General features: G+C 41.9%; 1 protein-coding gene across 1 annotated transcript in view; it reads left to right on the top strand.

Annotated features, from left to right (window-relative positions):
• GVQW3 (GVQW motif containing 3) overlaps window positions 1-18,048 on the top strand; it is a 31,189-nt gene extending 13,141 nt beyond the window's left edge. Inside the window, exon 2 of the mRNA XM_070383682.1 lies at window positions 17,788-18,048. Within this exon, the coding sequence (XP_070239783.1) occupies window positions 17,788-18,048 (261 nt within the window). The remainder of the gene's footprint in view (window positions 1-17,787) is intronic.
• The last annotated feature ends 2,534 nt before the right edge of the window (window positions 18,049-20,582 follow it).

Raw genomic sequence — 20,582 nt, 5'->3', positions numbered from 1 at the left:
GTGAAGGGTCCTTATTGTTACATCAAATTAGAGGGCACATTATATCCACATTTCATCATTGGTGATGTTATTTTAATCACTTGGTTAAGGCAGTTTTGCTAGATTTTCCTACTGTAATGTTACTATTCTTCTCTTTCCATACTTTGTTCTTTAGAAGCAAATCACTAAGTTCAGGCCACATTCAAGGAGAGGGGAGTGATTAAGTTCCACCTTTTATGGTGGGGGGTAGTATCTATATATATTATTCAGACTTCTTCTAAATGGAATAGTTATTAATATATTTTCTCCCCAATTTATTTATTTATTCAATGACTGGTTTATATCAGTTTGGATTCATGTGTATTTAACATTTTATATTATAATTCAATACTATTTTATTTATTTTATTGATCATATGGTTCCAGCTTTGGCTACTGGATGCCCTTTAAGATTGATTTCTGTGTCTCTTTGACGTGGTCCATCCTTTCATTTTCTTAGCACTTCCTTACTTTATACTATTACATTATGCTCTGAGATCATCTTATATTTTCCTTATTCCAAATCTGTAATCAACCATTTCTCTAAAGTGCTTTGGTTCCTTTTATTGGAGAACGGTGTTTTGAAACCAAGATATGGACACTGGTTGTAGGGAAGTCCCTGGGTCTTTTTTTTTTTTACTGTCCATGTCTCTATTATCAAGTGCACTCTTTTCTCTAGTTTCTTATCATGTGGAATATAATTATAACTATTTTAATGTTCTTATCTACTCATTCCACCTATCTTAATCAGTTTTAAGTGACCGGTTTTTCTCCCCTCATTAGGGGTCCTTTTATATGGGTCCTTTGGCTTTTGGAAAAGAGATTTTGGCTGTTATTTTTAAGCTTTGTTAGATGGTACTAGAGCAACTAGGTTATCCTAGGGCTAAATTTGCCCCACTATTGTGACGAAGCCCATCTGATGCCTTGTGATTTATGCCTTGCCACTCTTAATGTTGGGAACAAGCACTGGACCTCTGTGATATTCAAGAATTATTCCTTCTAATTCTTTTGGATGATTCTTTTTCTGGATTCAGGTAGTTTCCTCACATGCATGCTGAAGACTCAGGGTGGACCCGCAGCAGATAGCCAGGGCTTCCTTTCTGTTCAGCTCTCTTCTTTTTGGCATTCTTCTCTATGAACTCACCACCTTAACCACCCTGAGATTCCGCACTCCATCTCCTCAACTCAGGGAAACTATTGAGTTCTGCCTGGGTTTGCTCTCTTGGTACCAAGGCTAGGAAATCTTCTCCAGGAGGAAAGCAGAGATAATCATAGGGCTTACTTCACTTATTTCCTGTCTTTTAGGAATCACTATGTTTAGTTACCTGATATCCAATGTCTTAAAAGTCATTGTTTCATATATTTTGTCCAGAAATAGGTCTAATCCCTATTCCTACATCTTGGCCAGAAGCAACAGTATAAACACAGAAAATTAATAGAGCTAGGGCTTATAATTAGCTCATGGGCATGCATACCATAAAACTTAAAGATGGAATATATATAGTGGTTAAGAGTACAGACTCTGGAAAAAGACTGCCTGGATCCAGATTCTGGTTTTCCATCTTACTAGCTATTGTCAGCTACAAATTGGCACTTGCTGTCTACACGGATTAAATCATGTACTGCTGCAGCTGCTGATTTTCAGCACCCCCTGAAAGAAGCTCAGAGTGGAGAGCAGAAATGAGGCACTCTATATTCCAGGAAAAACTGGCAGAACAGTTCTTCAGATATTTGGATATTTTTAGGAGCTGATTTTATGAGCCCAATTCTTATATCTCCTCATTTCTAGAACAACACTAAAATCCTTCATGGTGATGACTTCTCGTGACTAGCAAAAACCTTCTGCAAAAAATATGCTTGATTGCATGTAGTTTCCCTTCACCAAAATCACATATATATTGACCTTCCCCTCTACCTCTCTGGAGCAGTTTCTTAAGAGTTATCTGAGATGCTGTCTCCCAGGTGGCAGTCCTTATTTTGCCCTAAATAAAACTTGACTCACAACTCTAATGTTGTGCTTTTTCTTTTTTTTAAGTCAACACTATAAACCCTGGGCCAGTCATGTAATCTTTCTGGGTCTCAATTTCCTCATCTTTAAGAGAGGATCTTAATGATCTATTCTCACTGGAATGAGATGAGGGTGAAATAGATTAGTACGTGGAAAGCATTTGGAACAGTGCTAGGTTCAGAGCAAGCATTCAATAAATATTAGATATTATTATTCTGAATACAGTATTCTCCACCTCTTATTTGCAGGGAATGTATTCCAAGACCCCCAATGGATGCTTGAAACCACAAGTAATGTGAACCCTATATGTACTGTTTTCCTATACATACATATTTATGATAAAGCTTAATAAATTAGGCACCATAAGAGATTAACAACAACAACAATGAATAACAAAATGGAACAATTATAATGAGGTACTATAATAAAATTTATGTGAATATGGTCTCTGTCAAAATATATTGTTGTCCTGTACTCACTTTACTTTTTCCTGTGATGCTGTGAGATGATACAATTTCTATGTGATGAGATTAAGTGAGGTGAGTGAAGTTGATATTGTGATGTAACGTTAGGCTACCACTGACCTTCTAATGCGTTGATGAGAATCATCTGCTCCAGGTGATACTGGATAATTGAGAACTATGACAATGTTGATGGTTGGATGTCAGGAACGAATGACACTATGGTTGGGGATCCTGAATAGAATAGACCAGGCAACATGAGATTTCATCAAGCTACTCAGAATAGAATGCAATTTAAAACTTATGAATTATTTCTAGAATTTTCCACTTAACATTTTCTGACTGTAGTTGACCACGGGTAACTAAAACTGTGGAAAGCAAACAACAGATAAATGAAAACTACTGTACTTATTAAAAGTAGCCAGCAAGCTTGGCTGTGAGTTCTCTACTGACCCTAGTAAAGTGGAAGTATTGGTTACTTGATTTAGTGTTCATAAAATACGTACAAACTCTTGCATAAGAGACATACAGATTCCAGAATATTTCCTCCCAATATTCCTCACAAAGAGGTTACAGTGTGTGCCTGGAATAATATACCAGGCAGAAGGAGTTTCCCAGGATTCTGTCTTTACCATCCCGCCAAATAGCCGATAACCTAACACCAGAGCTCAGTTCAGTAAAAGTAATTCCACTGGGACTGAAATATGGTAGTACTTTTGGTCTGGTTTAATCCAACAATAAAATGTATAGTGTCAACATGAAACTCCTAAAACACATGTCGTCTGGGCAGTTCTCCATAAATATTGGGGGATCACTTAGGAACCAATTACAATGGTTCAGGCAAGACAACTAAAGCCTGAGCCAAAGAATTAACTCCAGGATGAAAGGGTGTTGGCAGGAAACCAGCCCACTTTACAGTGAAAATCCACAAGGCTTGGCAATTAACTCAATGTAGAGCTACAGGAAGGAGGAACTTTCAAGGCCCAGGAATGGAAGTATGGAAAGATAGAAAAAGTGATATTTGTGTTGCTCAAATCTTCTATCAGTTCAGTTCAGTTCAGTTGCTCAGTCATGTCCGACTCTTTGCAACCCCATGAATTGCAGCACGCCAGGCCTCCCTGTCCATCACCAACTCCCGGAGTTCACGCAGACTCACGTCCATTGAGTCAGTGATGCCATCCAGCCATCTCATCCTCTGTCGTCCCCTTCTCCTCCTGCCCCCATTCCCTCCCAGCATCAGGGTCATTTCCAATGAGTCAACTCTTCACATGAGGTGGCCAAAGTATTGGAGTTTCAGCCTCAGCATCAGTCCTTCCAATGAACACCCAGAACTGATCTCCTTTAGGATGGACTTTTGGATCTCCTTGCAGTCCAAGACTCTCAAGAGTCTTCTCCAACACCACAGTTCAAAAGCATCCATTCTTCAGCGCTCAGCCTTCTTCACAGTCCAACTCTCACATCCATACATGACCACTGGAAAAACCATAGCCTTGACTAGACGGACCTTTGTTGGCAAAGTAATGTCTCTACTTTTTAATATGCTGTCTAGGTTGGTCATAACTTTCCTTCAAAGGAGTAAGTGTCTTTTAATTTCATGGCTGCAATCACCCCCAAAATAAAGTCTGACACTGTTTCCACTGTTTCCTCATCTATTTCGCATGAAGTGAAGGGACCAGATGCCATGATCTTCGTTTTCTGAATGTTGAGCTTTAAGCCAACTTTTTCACGCTCCTCTTTCACTTTCATCAAGAGGCTTTTTAGTTCCTCTTCACTTTCTGCCATAAGGGTGGTGTCATCTGCATATCTGAGGTTATTGATATTTCTCCCAGCAATCTTGATTCCAGCTTGTGCTTCTTCCAGTCCAGTGTTTCTCATGATGCACTCTGCATAGAAGTTAAATAAGCAGGGTGACAATGTACAGCCTTGACGTACTCCTTTTCCTATTTGGAACCAGTCTGTTGTTCCATGTCTAGTTCTAACTGTTGCTTCCTGACCTGCATATAGGTTTTTCAAGAGGCAGGTCAGGTGGTCTGGTATTCCCATCTCTTTCAGAATTTTCCACAGTTTATTGTGATCCACACAGTCAAAGGCTTTGGCATAGTCAATAAAGCAGAAATAGATGTTTTTCTGGAACTCTCTTGCCTTTTCCATGATCCAGCAGATGTTGGCAATTTGATCTCTGGTTCCTCTGCCTTTGCTAAAAACAGCTTGAACATCTGGAAGTTCACCATTCACGTATTGCTGAAGCCTGGCTTGGAGAATTTTGAGCATTACTAGCGTGTGAGATGAGTGCAATTGTGTGGTAGTTTGAGCATTCTTTGGCATTGCCTTTCTTTGGGATTGGAATGAAAACTGACTTTTTCCAATCAGTCAAATCTTCTATAGCCTTACAAATATTTTGTCTTCTTACTCTATCAGCTACTGAGGGAGATGTGTCAAAATCTCCCACTATGTGGATTTGTCCATTTCTCCTTGTAATTCTCTTATATATTTGGAGGCAATATTTCCAGTTGGAACAAATATGTTCTGGTCATTATATCTTCCTGATGAACTGTCCCTCTTATCCTTAAGGCATTTGACTGTATCCCTAACAATGCTTTTTTACTTAAAATCTATTATTGTTGCATTACTTCATTTTGTATTTGCCTAGTATATCTTCCCCATCCTTTTAACACTTCTGTGTCCTTAACTTTTGAATGCATTCTTGTAACCAACATACAGCTGGATTTTTTAAAATCCAGTCTAAGAATCTTTGTCTAATAAGCATGTTTACATTTCTTCTCATTTTGATATATTAGAGATATCTTCCCCCTTTGTTTTGTCATTTGCCACGTGTTTTATTTGCTGTATTCTCTTATCCTGCCCTCTTTTACTTTGGTTATTTTCTTTATCCCCTTTTTAGTCTCACTAGTGGTTTGGAAATTATACTTTCTAATTATATTCCTTCAGTGGATGTTCCTCCGTTACTAATGTGCATACTCAACCTAAATTGTTAAGTTAATCACTAGCTCATTGTGAAGATTTCAGGAACTTAGAATTCTTTAATTCTGCTCTCCACCCCCTTTTATCTTCCAGGTAATTTGGTTTTCAGTATTCTGGTTCCAACTTACTTTTAACCACTCAATTCCCTCCATTAGATGTTTTAACAGCCGGTATTTATTTAGATTTACAAATATACATACCAATTTCTCTGCCTACCTTTCTTTATTTCTTTCTCATTTTAACTTTTTATTTCATGTTGGAGTATAGTCGGCTAACAATGTTTTGTTAGTTTCAGGTGTACAGCAAATGATTCAGTTATACAGGTATCTAGTCTTTTTCAAATTCTTTTCCCATTTAAGTTGTTACATAACACTGAACAGAGTTCCCTGTGCTATACATAGATCCTTGGTGGTCATCCATTTTAAATATAGCAGTGTGTACATGTCAGTCTCAAACTCCCTAACTACCCCTTCATCCTTCCCCAAGTCCTTTCTTGCATACAATAAAATTCACCCTTTTACAGTTACAATTCAATAATTTTCAGCATATTCACAAGATTGTGCAATCACCACTATCCCCCAAAGAAATCTCATACTCATTACTGGTATTACCCACTACCTCCCCCCACCTCCTATCCCTACACCCTCAGTTCAGTTCAGTTCCCTTGCTCAGTTGTGTCCAACTCTTTGTGACCCCATGGACTGCAGCACGCCAGGCTTCCCTGTCCATCACCAACTCCCGGAGTGCCCTCAAACTCATGTCCATTGAGTCAGTGATGCCATCCAACCATCTCATCCTCTGTTGTCTCCTTCTCCTGCCTTCAGTCTTTCCCAGCATCAGGGAAAGAGTCAGTTCTTCTCATGAGGTGGCCAAAGTATTGGAGTTTCAGCTTCAGCATCAGTCCTCCTCATGAGGTGGCCAAAGTATTGGAGTTTCAGCTTCAGCATCAGTCCTTCCAATGAACATTCAGGACTGATCTCCTTTAGGATGGACTGGTTGGCTCTCCTTGCAGTCCAAGGGACTCTCAAGAGTCCTCTCTAACACCACAGTTCAAAAGCATCAATTCTTCCATGCTCAGCTTTCTTTCCCTAGCCCCTGGTAACCATTAATCTACCTCCTGTCTCTACGTATTTGCCTATTCTGGATATTTCATATAAATGGAATCATATAGTATGTGGCTTTTTATGTCTAATTTCTTTCATTTAGCACAATGTTTTCAAGATTCATTCATGTTAGAATATGTACTTCAGTACTTCATTCCTTCTTATGCCTTAATAATACTCCATTGTATGGATAAGCTACGTTTTATTTGTCTGTTCATTAGTTGGTGGACATTTGACTTATTTCTACTTTTTAGCGATTATACATAACGCTACTATGAACATTTGGATCTAAGTATTTTTATGGGCATATATTTTCAGTTCTCTTGGACATACACCTAGCATTGGAAACCATTATTTCTTATATTCAGCAGTATGCTGATGCATGCTAAGTCACTTCAGTTGTGTCCAACTCTGCAACCCCCTGGACTGCAACCTCCAGGCTCCTCTGTCCGTTGGAATTCTCCAGGCAAGAATACTGGAGTGGGTTGCCGTGCCCTCCTCCAGCAGATCTTCCCATCCCAGGAATTGAACCCACATCTCTTATGTCTGTCTCCTGCCCTGGCAGGTGGATTGTTTATCAGCAGTGATACCTGGGAAGCCCCATGTGCTGATTCAGTTCAGTTCAGTTGCTCAGTCATGTCCGACTCCTTGCAACCCCATGAATCGCAGCACGCCAGGCCTCCCTGTCCATCACCAACTCCCAGAGTTCACTCAGACTCAGGTCCATTGAGTCAGTGATGCCATCCAGCCATCTCATCCTCTGTCATCCCCTTCTCCTCCTGCCCCCAATCCCTCCCAGCATCAGAGTCTTTTCCAATGAGTCAACTCTTCGCATGAGGTGGCCAAAGTACTGGAGTTTCAGCTTCAGCATCATTCCTTCCAAAGAAATCCCAGGGCTGATCTCCTTCAGAATGGACTGGTTGGATCTTCTTGCAGTCCAAGGGACTCTCAAGAGTCTTCTCCAACACCACAGTTCAAAAGCATCCATTCTTCAGCTCTCAGCCTTTCTTCACAGTCCAACTCTCACATCCATACATGACCATTGGAAAAACCATAGACTTGACTAGACGGACCTTTGTTGGCAAAGTAATGTCTCTGCTTTTGAATATGCTATCTAGGTTGGACATAACTTTCCTTCCAAGGAGTAAGCGTCTTTTAATTTCATGGCTGCAGTCACCATCTGCAGTGATTTTGGAGCCCCCCCAAAAATAAAGTCTGACACTGTTTCCACTGTTTCCCCATCTATTTCCCATGAAGTGATGGGACCAGATGCCATGATCTTCGTTTTCTGAATGTTGAGCTTTAAGCCAAATTTTTCACTCTCCACTTTCATGTGCTGATAGATAGTAACAATCAGCTCTCATGTGGTAGGGAGTAAGGGAGTCTTTTTTAAAATTCATTTTGGCTGCACTGGGTCTTCCTTGCTGCATGCAGGCTTTCACTAGTTGCGGAGAGCAGGAGCTGCTCTCTAGTTACAGTGCACTGGGCTTCTCATTGTGGTGGCTTCTCTTTTCGCAGAGTGTGGCTCTAGGGCTCACAGGTTTCAGTAGTCATGGTGCACGGGCTTTGTTGCCCTGTAGCGTGTGGAATCTTCCCAGACCAGGAATCAAATCCATGTCCCCTGCATCGACAGGTGGATTCGCATCCATTGTCCAAAGGGAGAAGTCCAAAGGTAGTCTTGATTTGTAGCATTTGCTGATCTTTGAGGTGCTCAAGCCATAATCAAGCTAGCAATGTGACGTCACTGAAGTCTAGAGAAAGGGAAAAGATGCCCAACAGCACACCATTACATAGTACTTCTACCATACAGATGCGTGAGATATAAATAACCTCAAGAGCATAGATAATAGCAAAGTTGTAGTAAAATAATTAAGAAGTGAAACATTGTGAGGATTTTAAACCTGTATTTTAAAGTAATTCATTTAAATGTAAGTTTGTGTGATTTAACTTTTAGCAATGACTGTTTAACATCCAGTTCTCAAAATTCCTGAAATTTTAAGAGTCGGCTCTTTGGGCTGATGTGAGCTGACTCTAGAACCTTCGTTGCATCCCCCTCCTTACATCTAACTTATTTTGCTGGATTGAATTATTTTCTTCTTACTGAAGTATATCCACTTGTATTCTTTCAGCAAAGTTTGTGTAAGGTAAACTCATCATCTTCGCTTGTCTGCAAATGGCTGAAAATTTGGTGTCACTTATGAATTTAACTTGTGCAGAATTGTAGTTTGAGGTTTATTCTCTTTCCACATTTTGAAGATATTATCCTCTTGTATGTTGGTTCCCATTGTTGCTGATGAAAAGGTGCTGTCATAGTTAACATCCCTTTTGGTAATCTGGCCCTTTTCACTGAGGGCTTTTATAGTTTTCTCTTCGCCTTGTGGTTTTGCAGTTTCATCAGGGTCATTCCCTCTATTAAATCTTTCTGGAATTCCTATTAGACATCTGCTTGACTTTCTCTTTTTATCACTCATATCTCTTAAATTCTTGTTCAGGTTTTTTTATTTCTTTCTCTCTTTTTATTCTGTTTTGGGTAATTTCCTCAAATTTTTCTTCTAAGTCCCTCTTCAGCTAGATCTATAGGTAGTTTAGTATCCTTTGAGTTTTTAATTTCAGTGGCAGTGTCTTTCATTTCAGGAAGTTCTACATGATTATTTTTTAAATCTCCCCACTCTTTTCCTCTTATACTATTCTATTATTTTATTATGGCTTCTACTGCTTCTCTTATATCTATATTAATCATCCTAATTCATAGTCTCTTTCAGATGGTTCTGTTTTTACCCTTCTTCTTTCTAGTTTGTTATGTCGATTGACTCTCCATTCTGCTCATTTCTTTCCTCATGGGGTTGATACTTTTTGTGAGCATCTTCATCAAGGATTGCTTTTTCTAGTGGATCTGCAAGCCCTGAATTGTTAAGCATTCTGCAGAGCTATTTTGAATTCACTTCAGCCTAAACCTAAGAATTTTAATAGGTCTTACTTCAGCCCTAATCCAAGAATTTTATGTTAACTTCTCAATAGCTGTTTTCACATACAGGTAGAGTAAATTTAAACCCCCCATAAGCATTTGGCCATGATTAGAATTTCTATTTCTCATGAGTGCCATTTTTTCCCCTACCCAAGGCCTCATCAGACATATAGCTTCCTTGAACTTCTCTGACCTTGGGATAGAGTTTAGCTAGTCTCCTTTTCATGGAAGAGGACAGAGCTTCCAATGTCAGGGCTTTTTGCAGCGGGCTCTGTTCCAACTTTCTTACTTGTCCAGGACTGAAGCTCCATCTCTACTCCTTAGTATACAGTGTAACCCTGGCCTGCAGCTCTCAGGATCTATAAGTGTGAAATCTCTGTGGCAGCTCAGGCACATCACCTGGCCTGTTCTGGCTTTGAGTTTTCCATTTCTTTTTCATTTATTTTATCTAGAGATTTCTCTTTATATTTTTTTCAAAATTGGCAATAAAAATATAACTTTTCTGTTATAGTTCATACAGCATCTCCACGTGTCTATAGTTGGGAGGGGCCCATCTATGTTAGGATAATTGGTCATGTTTCTGAAGTTTCTTAGATCAGAAACAATCATCCTATGAGGAAGACATGTATTGTCTCCATTTTGTTCTCCAAAACTGAAGCTCAGAATGGTTGTCTACATTGCCAAAGCCATAAAACTTTAAATGGGATTTTTGTCCAGTCTGTTTGCAAAATCCCATGCAAGATATCTAAGCATCTTCAAGTTGACTTGGTACCACTGGCTTCTCTCCATCATTAACTTTTATGGATAATTCATCTCTGGCATTTTGCTGAAGCAAATACTTTCTAAAAGATTCTTCCTGCTTCTTTAGGTAAGGCTGTTTAGAAGGGAAGGGAGTACAATGCAGGTCGTGGAAGCTGGGCTGTCCTGAGCCCGAGAGCCCTTGGTAGGAGCATTTGTCTGGGAGGAGGTGAAAGCCAACAGGCATTTCTGCCATCATCCAGAAGCACTCCCAAACTCACTCGTGCAGTGGGTATTGAAGGGGACATACCGAGGGTCCTGCCCGTTGTCTCTGGCTTGCCTCTGGAAAAAGGAAGAAGCCCAGGCAATGGCAAGACTTACCTGTAAGTTTTGCTGAGTTTAGGGATCCCTCAGCAGAGACCATTACATGCTGAGGCTTTTCACTTTGCTCCTTAGACTAGCACACCTCTTGCCCTGTGCGTCCTGCACAGAACCTGACCCCGAGTGGGTGCCCTAAAAAGGTGATATGGATCAATGAGTGTAACTGAGGAAAAAGAGGACATGTCAAATATTTACAGTGGAGGGACCTAATGAAGTGGACTGGTTACACAGGTCGTAGGATAGGGGATGGAGAGGCAGCCCAGAGCTTAGGGAAACCACTGCTATCCATAAATCAAAGGGGCAGAGGGAGGAGGCAGTCTCACGGGGGATGGGGAGCCAGGAGATGGAAGCCAGGAGCCACGTGGTCAGAAGCTTGAACCCTAACATTGGGAGCAGGAGCCATTGAAAATATGCAGCCAGAAATGCCCCTGAGGCAGATGGTGGTGGGGGGCAGAGGGCAAAAAACATCCCAGCATCTTCCTTCCAGCCCCCACCTTCCAGCCCCCACCTACCCCCAATCTCCTGCTAGTATGATACTTTCCCTAGGCCAAAGTCAGATGTGTTGGGGCCTGGATTCCCAGCCTGAACGGATCAATGTCCCTGCATTACAGAGCACAACAGAGCAGAAGAATCCTGAGGGGTGAGTCTGAGAGAAACAGGCCCAGGGTTGGCATGGAAGGAAAGAAGGAAGGAAAAAGGGAAAAGAAGAAAAGAAGGCAAGCCTATGTGTAACATATGAGCATTCTAAAATACTTATTAAATATCCTTTTGCAATTGAAAAGGATTTTTCAGATAAAAAGTTGCCTTCCTTACAGAGTTGTAAGGAACAAATGACAAAATGGATGTGAAAATCTTTTGAAAATTGCCAAGTGCTACATAAATACGAGATGATCATCATTCATATCATTAGTTCTCTGGATGGAGGAACTGTGTTTGAATATGAGTATCAATGGAAACACTTCATAGGGCATCTTATTATGTGTGGATATCTTTTATGCATGTGTATTAGAATATTATTAGCTGTAAGCAATAACTAGCAGTGACTTAACCAAATAGGTAGTTATTTTAACCAAATAGGTAGTTATATACTTTCTTATATAACAAGCTCCTTTGGTCTTTCCATCTAGATTACAAGATGGTTGCGATGCCCAACCTTACCTCCAAGATCAAGGCAGGAAAGGGTGGGGGTGGGAAAACAGCTCAGACTTAGCAGTCCTGTTTCCTTAGGAAAGCAAAAGCGCTCCCAATAACTCCCATAAGAGTTTTACCTAAATCTCACTTGCCAGAACTGGGCTACACAATCACCCCTAAAGAAGTAGCAAGAGAGAAACAGCTTCTAGGTGGTCAAACAGCGGTGTTGGCCACATGCATATAAAGCACAGTACTGGGCACAGAGTAAGTGCTCGGTACACCTTAGCTATTTTGTGTGACTGTGCATCTGTGTGCGTCTATGTTGGTGTGGTTCTATGTAGTTCCCGTTTCTAACAATCCTGTGAAGTAAAATCATCTAGGTGCCTGCTCAGTCTCTCAGTCATGTCTGACTCTTTGTGACCCCGTGGACTGTAGCCTGCCAGGCTCCTCTGTCCATGGAATTCTCCAGGCAAGAATACTGGAGTGGGTTGCCATGCCCTCCTGGAGGTGATCTTTCCAACCCAGGGTTAGAACTAGAGTCTCTCACATCTCCTGCACTGGTAGGGCGGTTCTTTACCACTATTGCCACCTGGGTGAGGTAGCTGAGTGGTTAAAGCGACAGACTGCTAATCCATTGTGCTCTGCAGGCTGTGGGTTTGAATCTCATTCTTGAATGCTTGCCGCTTCCGTGGCCTTTGTTGTTTTCCGGGGGTTTCCCAGGGATCGCTAGCGGTAATTACCCACCTGCCAAAGCAGCAATGCAGGAGACACCCTCCCCCTAAACTGGCCCTTTAAGATCTTGGCCTTGGAGTCACATCAGGGCCAAGCGGGCTAGATGAAGACAGAAAGTGGAACAGGACCAGCTCTGAAATGAATTGACGCCTGTACCTGGGGCTATAATGATGAAGTCCTGGGAGATGGGCCATATACGAGCTAGACTCATGCCTCCTCCTGCCTGTACTCACTTTGGAACGGTCCTGTAGAGAGGCCTGGCACTTGTGATGATGCCACTTCTGCCCAAGAACTCTTGTGGGAATCCTCTTTACAAGTCACAGAAAGATCTCAATCTCATTACTGTAAAATTACACCTCATTTCTGACTCAAACCCAGCTGCAGCTCCTCATCTCATTTGCTATGAGTTCCAAATGGCTTTTGATGGTTGCTGAAAATAAAAAATCATTCCCCAAAGACAGAATTATATTGCAATTGAGGTGCAAAAGAGTGAAGTTTCTGCTCTTTGGGCAATTTTCAAATCAAAATTATAGAAATACTTACAGTAGTAAAAGATCTGTTCAAACAAATATGCCCTCCTTAGGTTATTATCTCAGAAGAAGACAACTCTGTATGGTTGAATAATTTTTGCTGTGTTTGAGAAAATTACCCACCCTAAGGGCAATTGTGAGAAGATCACTGTGGTTGGTGAAGATTCCAATGGGATAATACTAAATGTAGGTGAGGACACTGTAAGATGGGCACACTCATGTACTACTGGAAGTGTAAATTGGTTCTTAGAGCAGTTTGGCAGTGAGCATCAAGAACCAGCTTAAGGAGTTTAAACCAGTTGACCTAGACATTCCATTTCTAGGAATCTTCCTGAGGGAAATAGTCAAAGATGTAGATAAAGACTTATGTGTACAGCTACTCATTTTATTTGGAAAAACAGTAAAAAGAAGTAACTAGCCTAAATGTCTCTCAGTGAGGAAACTGTCAGGTAAATTGTGGTCAACTCATTAAATGAAAATAGTGCAGCCATTTAAAATGATGTTTTTGAAGAATTGTCAATGATGTGTTTATGTTCACAATGGAAAGATGCTAAAGCCAGACTGTGAAACTACACGCATTATATAGTCCATTTTTACTTTCTATATGCTATGAAAAGGCTCAAGATATATAAAACATGTTGCTGCTGCTGCTGCGTCGCTTCAGTCGTGTCCGACTCTGTGCGACCCCATAGACGGCAGCCCACCAGGCTCCCCTGTCCCTGGGATTCTCCAGGCAAGAACACTGGAGTGGGTTGCCATTTCCTTCTCCAATGCATGAAAGTGAAAAAGTGAAGTCGCTCAGTCGTGTCCGACTCCTAGTGACCCCATGGACTGCAGCCCACCAGGCCCCTCCATCCATGGGATTTTCCAGGCAAGAGTACTGGAGTGGGTTGCCATTGCCTTCTCCGATTAAAAATGCTACCAATGGTTTTATCTGGGTGATGAAATTATAGGTGATTTAAAATTTTCTTCATTATACATTTATATATACAATTTTGATCATTATAACTATAAATGTTACTTTTATAATTAGAAAAATATGTATGATGAAAAGTACTTTTTAAGAAAGAAATGTGTTTAACTAGGAGAGAAGAGATCTGTCATCAAGAGATTGATGATTTAATGAAGGAAATGAGACACGTATACAAATTCATTACAGGGTAATAAGGGGTCTAATGGACGCTCTACAAAGTGTGGAGGGAAGGATTAGCTCTGCCTGGGAGAGTTGAAGGTGAGTGAAAAGAGGTGCAGGGTCTTGAGGGATGAACCGGAGTTCTCTAGGGCTTTGTAAATTGTCGAGCACTGTGTATGTATAAGTTAGTTTGGGGCCTTTATTATGACCGTCAAAGCTTACCTCATACAAAGCTCTCTTTCTTGTCTCTCCTGTGCTCCCTAAAGCCCAGCATCGCTGGGACAGGAAGCAGAGGCAGTTAAATAGTCACACATCAGTGCCCCAGCAAGTGAACTGAGGTGCATCCAACGAAGAAGCAGATTCAGGACCAGAGGACATGAAATTATCTGGGAGCAGGGCCAGGAAGGTGCTGGTAGGTAAACAGTTCCACCTTATTTGCCGCCCTGTGGAAAGGCTATCCTTGTGTGGGGCCCCCACCCTGAGTTATGGGGCCATCTCCATGTGGGGGATGGTAAAAACTGAGAACAAGGTCACACGTCAGTTCATGATTTTCATTGGCAGGAAATGGTGTGTCAGATGTCCTTACAGACTCCAGACAGGGTGGGGTAGAAAGGAGGGGTGTGATGAGGAGACCCTGAAGGGTGGCAAGAGATGATTTGTTTGGGAGACAATCCTAGAAGCTCAAGGTTGGAAGAGATTTAAAAGCTATCTTACTTAATCCTCCTGATGCCCTTCTAACATCCCCATCATGTTGTCACCCGTCTTGGCCTTCAGGGAGCAGCTCGGAGACCACCTCTTCTGTTACTTCCCATCTCAATTCCTCCAGCCTGTGCTTTAGGTGAGACTTTCCAGGTGGCTCAGCAGTAAAGAATCTGCCTGCCAATTCAGGAGACGCAAGAGACAGCGGGTTTGATACCTGGGTCCGGAAGATCCACTGGAGAAGGAAATGGCAACCCACTCCAGTATCCTTTTTTTTTTTTTTTTTTTTTTAAGAATTTGTCTTATAGATTAGATATAGCTGAGTTCTAAACCCATTTGGTTTGAATGCCATTTTTTTAAAGAAAATGATTTATTTACTTGGCTATACTGGATCTTAGCTGTGGCACATGGAATCTTCAGTCTTTGTGTGGCATGTGGAGTCTTTAGCTGCAAACTTAGTTACAGCATGTGAACTCTTAGTTGTGGTCTATGGGATCTAGTTCCCTGACAAGGGATCGAGCAAAGGCCCCCAGCACTGGGAGCTTGGAGTCTTAGCCACTGGACCACCAGAGAAATCCCTTTATTGTCATTTTCAATGGTAGATTTTTTGGGTCATTACTCAGCCATTGAAAAGAATACATTTGAGTCAGTTCTGATGAGGTGGATGAAGCTGGAGCCTATTGTACAGAGTGAAGTGGGCCAGGGGGAAAAACACCAATACAGTATACTAACGCATATATATGGAATTTAGAAAGATAGTAACGATAACCCAAAAAAAAAAAAAAAAAAGATGATTATGGAATCAACACATTTCTTCTTTTTGTAAGCAACCTTCATCAAGCCTGAAAATGGTCTTTTTAGGTAAAAATTGGCATTACATCAATGTTTACACCCATGTACATCTGACCACATATCTGCTTTGTAGACAGACGGCTGTTAAAAAAAAAAAAAGAAAGAAAGAAAAATGACCCGAAAAATGACCCTTTTTTTTTTTTAATCTTAATTTATTTATTTTAATTGGAGGCTAATTACTTTACAACATTGTGGTGGTTTTTGCCATACATTGACATGAATCAGCCACTGCTCCAATATTCTTGCATGGGAAACTCCACGGACAGAGGACCCTGGCAGGCTACAGTCCATGGGGTCACAAAGAGTCAGACACGACTGAGCACGCCTGTGCTTTAGGTATTTCTTGCTCAATTTTATGAGAAAAAAAATTCAATGCCAACAGTGCAGCAGGCAGTGTGTTTATATTTCCTTGATAGCAGTAAGCCTTCCTGAGCCTCCTGGTTTATTTAGTTATTCAGGCAACAAACATATATCAAACACCTACACTGTGTCAGGCAGTGTTCTAGATGCTGTGATAGAGTGAAGAGAAAAGACAAGATCTTGTGTTCTCTTGGATCAGTCATTCTAGTGAAGGAGAAATACAAGAAACAAAAGAATAAATGAGAAAATACCAGGTTATAAATGTGAAGCAGTCACCTTTGGGAAAATCTAAGGAAAGAAGTTTCCATAAAAAGAAAGAAGCTGATTCCAAAATCCCCAATATCCAGGGGACAGATTGGAAGTTTATTCCAAATTCCAATAAACAAAAAGAACATTGTATTATTGTGCGGGGACTACCCTTTTGTGTTCTAGCTGCAAATGAACATCTTCTCATTTTTCAGGACTTGGCCTAAACATTGCCTTTTTAGGCATATCTATCCTATTTCTTTACCCTCAGTAAGAGTGACCATTGTCTCCTTTCCTCCCCACTGACTCAGAGCAGGCTTCTGTCAGCACACCTAGAACGATTTGCCATTCTTACCATACATAGCAGGTTTCTCCAGTGGTTCAGGTTAAAGAATCCGCCTGCAATGCAGGAGACACAGGAGACTCGGGTTCGATCCCTGGGTCAGGAAGATCCCCTGGAGGAGGGCATGGCAACCCACTCCAGTATTTTTGGCTGGCGAATCCCATGGTCAGAGGACCCTGGTGGGCTACAGTCCATAGGGTCGCACAGAGTTGGATACGACTGAAGCGACTTAGTATGTACACGCACGGGCCATACTATATAGCATTGCTACTACCTAGTGGACCTGTCTCATTGCTGGCAGAACTTCTTTTCTTAAATCCCTAGAGCCTGGCACAGAGTATGTGATTGGTAAACATTTGTTTCCTGAATACATGAACTCACATAGCACTTTCTTAGAACCTCCCTTGTGATGCTTATTCAGAATTGGCAACCCTTTTTTGATCAACGCCAGGCCCTGGACCCTGTTCTTTCAACTCTGCAACCTCTTATAAGCTTCATGATTACCCAGTGCAGTGTTGTTATCCCATTCTGTAGTTAAAACTCAGAGAATCAGAGTGACTTCTGCGATGACTCAGAAATAAGAATCAGAGCTAAGATCTGAACCCCAGTCTTCTTGATGGCAAATCTCAGTGTTTCATTTTCTGTGATGCAACCATTATGCATTAATTCTTCTGTGGACCTGCCCTCTATTTTCCCCTAGTTAACTGTTTTCCTTAGGGAAGGATCTGTACTTGACTCCATTCTGTATTCCCCATGACACCAGAATAGTGCCATGTATTTAAGACACACTCAATACAAATCTCCAAGGAGGGAAAAGAAAGAATGAATGTGTGAATGAATGCTTCACCCAAAGTGGATCAACATCTGATATCAGTTCAAAGGATGTTGATGTGCTGGAGGAGGAGATGTTTCTGAGGGGAGGGGCCTTCCCAGATACCTCTGCGCCCATCTGGGAAAGCCGAGTGTGCCGTCTCCACACTAAAGCACTCATTTCTCAGAAATCACACCTTTCACTCGGTTGTACATCTCAGCAGGCAGGCAGGGGCACAGAGGGGAACATGCATGGCTTCCAATGAGTTGGGAAAATGAGGTTAGGTTTCGATTCAGATAGTTATTTGTGTTTTCTGGGTCTGCACGGTCGATAAATTTTCAACGAGCAGTGATTCTGTTCCTCATCTTTCATTGCTTTATGGGACTTCAGGGAATGAAAACATAACATCCTGCTTTCCCATAAGTTCTCTGGCCGCTACCCTGGCACCAATTAAAGACATGTCCATGCAATTAATCAAAACCAATTTAGAAGCACTCTGGCACTGCTCCTCTGATGTGCTGTCTGCTCCACATACAGTAGTTCCTCAGCCACAGTGATGGAGCCAGGCACATAGGAGCTTTTGATGAACTGGTTGTGCTGGCCCCAAGTGTTAACTATGTCATCTGACATGACTAATGAGGCTCCTAACTTGATCCGTGTGAGCAGAGCAGCCCTGCTGTCTGGAGGAGGCTCAGTTTCCATGGCCAGCTTGGGAAGAGGCTGTGACGTGCGGGGTACACACTCCATCATGTCAGCTGGAGTCCTGGAGGCCTCTAGCGTTGGAGCTGAGAGTCGTCCACGAGGAGGGTGATGGAAATTGTAAGCCAGGCTCTGTGCTGGGCGCTGGTGGGAATGTGACCTGATTTAAACTTCTAGCTCAGCCTCCTCATTTTACAGACATGGAAACCAAGACCCAGCAAAAGTGAGGGGCCTGCCAAAGGACTGAGCTGTGGGAAGAGGAATAAAGGAACAGGCATAAATTCTATCTTTGAGGAACTGAACCCCTAGGTGAGAAAATAAACATGCATGATAACAATTGGAATCTGATGTAGGTAAACCTTCTCAAGGGTTAAACTGTGGGTATTCTTCTTTCATTCCACAAACATTTATCAAAAGTAATAGAGTCTGTGTTCTTGTCATCTCTGCAACCGCATGAGTGTGTGATTTGAAATCAACAGGTCTGGCTTGGAGTCTCAGCTCTCCTTTCAGTTGATGTAATCTTGAGCAAATCATTTTTCTGAGCCTTTGGTTCCTCAGCTGTACATTGGGACAAGCCAAATATTGCCTACCCAGCCTACATCCTACAGTCCTTGTGAGACCCAGCAGAGTTAATGGGTGTGAAAGTGTCAGAGTCCATGCACATGTTAGTTATTATTCATATTACTACCCTCTCCAAGGACCCCTGGCTGAAATCTCTGCAATATGGATCCACAGATAGCTTTAACTCTCTTCCTCTTCCTGCCCCTTTCAAAATACACAGGAAAGAAACAGAGAAAACCAACTGGTCATCTGCCTACAATCTCAACAGCTTTCCCAGAGAGTCCATGACACAAAAAGAGGAAGAACTCAGCTGTTTTAATTTAATGTCATTCCACACTTTGATTGAGTACCTACCATATGCCAGGCATTGGCCAGGGTGTGTGGGGAATCAGAGTTGGATAAGACAGGCTCTTTGGCCACCTTGAGAAACTCACCATTTAGTGGGAGAAACAGACATGGACATAAATAACTATAACATACTGCAGAAAAATACAATTGCCATAGGAAAGATACAAATCAAGTGCTGTGGGAGTCAGAGAAGGGAATGATCTATTTCTGAAAAGGAGATGGGGAAAAGCTTTATCAAGGAAGTGCTATTAAAGAATGGGTGGGTTTTGGCTCTGTCAGGAAACACCATAAAGGGTACTCTAAACTGAAGGAATAGCGTGGCCAGTGCATGGAATCCTGAAAGGAATGGCGATCTAGAGGACAGAGTAAAACTGAGTAAGATAGGGAGTGTAACGGCTTCCCAGGCAGCTTAGTGGTAAAGAATCCACCTGCCAATGCAGGAGATGCAGGTTTAATCCCTGGGTCAGGAAGATCCCCTGGAGAAGGAAATGGCAACCCACTTCAGTATTCTTGCCTGGGAAATCCTACTGGACAGAGGAGCCTGGTGGGCTACCGTCCTTTGGGGTCGCAAAGAGTCAGACACAACTTAGTGAATAAATAACAACAAAGGAGTGTAAGCCCGAACAAAAGACTTGCTGGACCCTAGCTCTGAAACCAAGGCATGGATATTTCTATTTCACTATTCTCTTTGCTGGCTGAGGTCACCTTGGCCTCTGTCCCTCAATCAGAGAGAATCCTATACTGGCTCTTCCTCTAGCAAGCCCAAATCCAAGCCAGGATAGCTAACAATAAAAATTAATGGGGAACAGCAACAACCATCAGATACAAAGTCACCTGGTCTGGGAATCCCTGGTTACAACGATGTCTCCTCGGTCCAGGTGAGAGGTTCACCAATGCAGTCATGACACAAACATATGAAGCATGACAGCGAGGACCTGAGGCCTCCTGGCTTGGGTCGTGCAGTACATTTCTCTCCTTTCCTCCTTTGTCCAGAAGAAACCAACTTCTTTAAGTGTGTTGCCATCCAAATGGCTTTGGAAGGCCAGGAGCTGCTGCTGGTCTCAAGGCATAGCCACGGGACACCCCAGGGTTTCATATTTTCTCCCTGTTTCCATTTTTCATTGTAAATTGGTTTTTTATTGTGCAAATAAAATAGTGATAAAAACAGAAACCTCAAAAATAGGAGAAAGAGGAAAGAGAGCATTCATTGCCCCTTCCTGCTATTGACTGTGAGCACAATTTGGGGGAGGCAGCTTTTTTTTTTTTAATGTAAGACCTTCAGCTCAGACTTCCTTGGTGGTTGAGTGGTTAAGAATCTCCCTGCCAATGCAGGGGACACAGGTTTGATCCCTGGTTCGATCCCACACGCTGCAGGGCAACTAAGTCTGTGTGCCATAGCTACCGAAACCTGCAAGCCCTAGATCCCCCGTGCTCCACAAGAGAAGCCACTGCAATGAGAAGCCCAAGCACCGCAATTAGAGAA

The sequence above is a fragment of the Bos mutus genome, chromosome 15 (assembly GCF_027580195.1).
Source record: "Bos mutus isolate GX-2022 chromosome 15, NWIPB_WYAK_1.1, whole genome shotgun sequence".
NCBI lineage: Eukaryota > Metazoa > Chordata > Mammalia > Artiodactyla > Bovidae > Bos > Bos mutus.
Note: the sequence above shows the minus strand (reverse complement) of the source record. Positions and strands in the feature narration are given on the sequence as shown.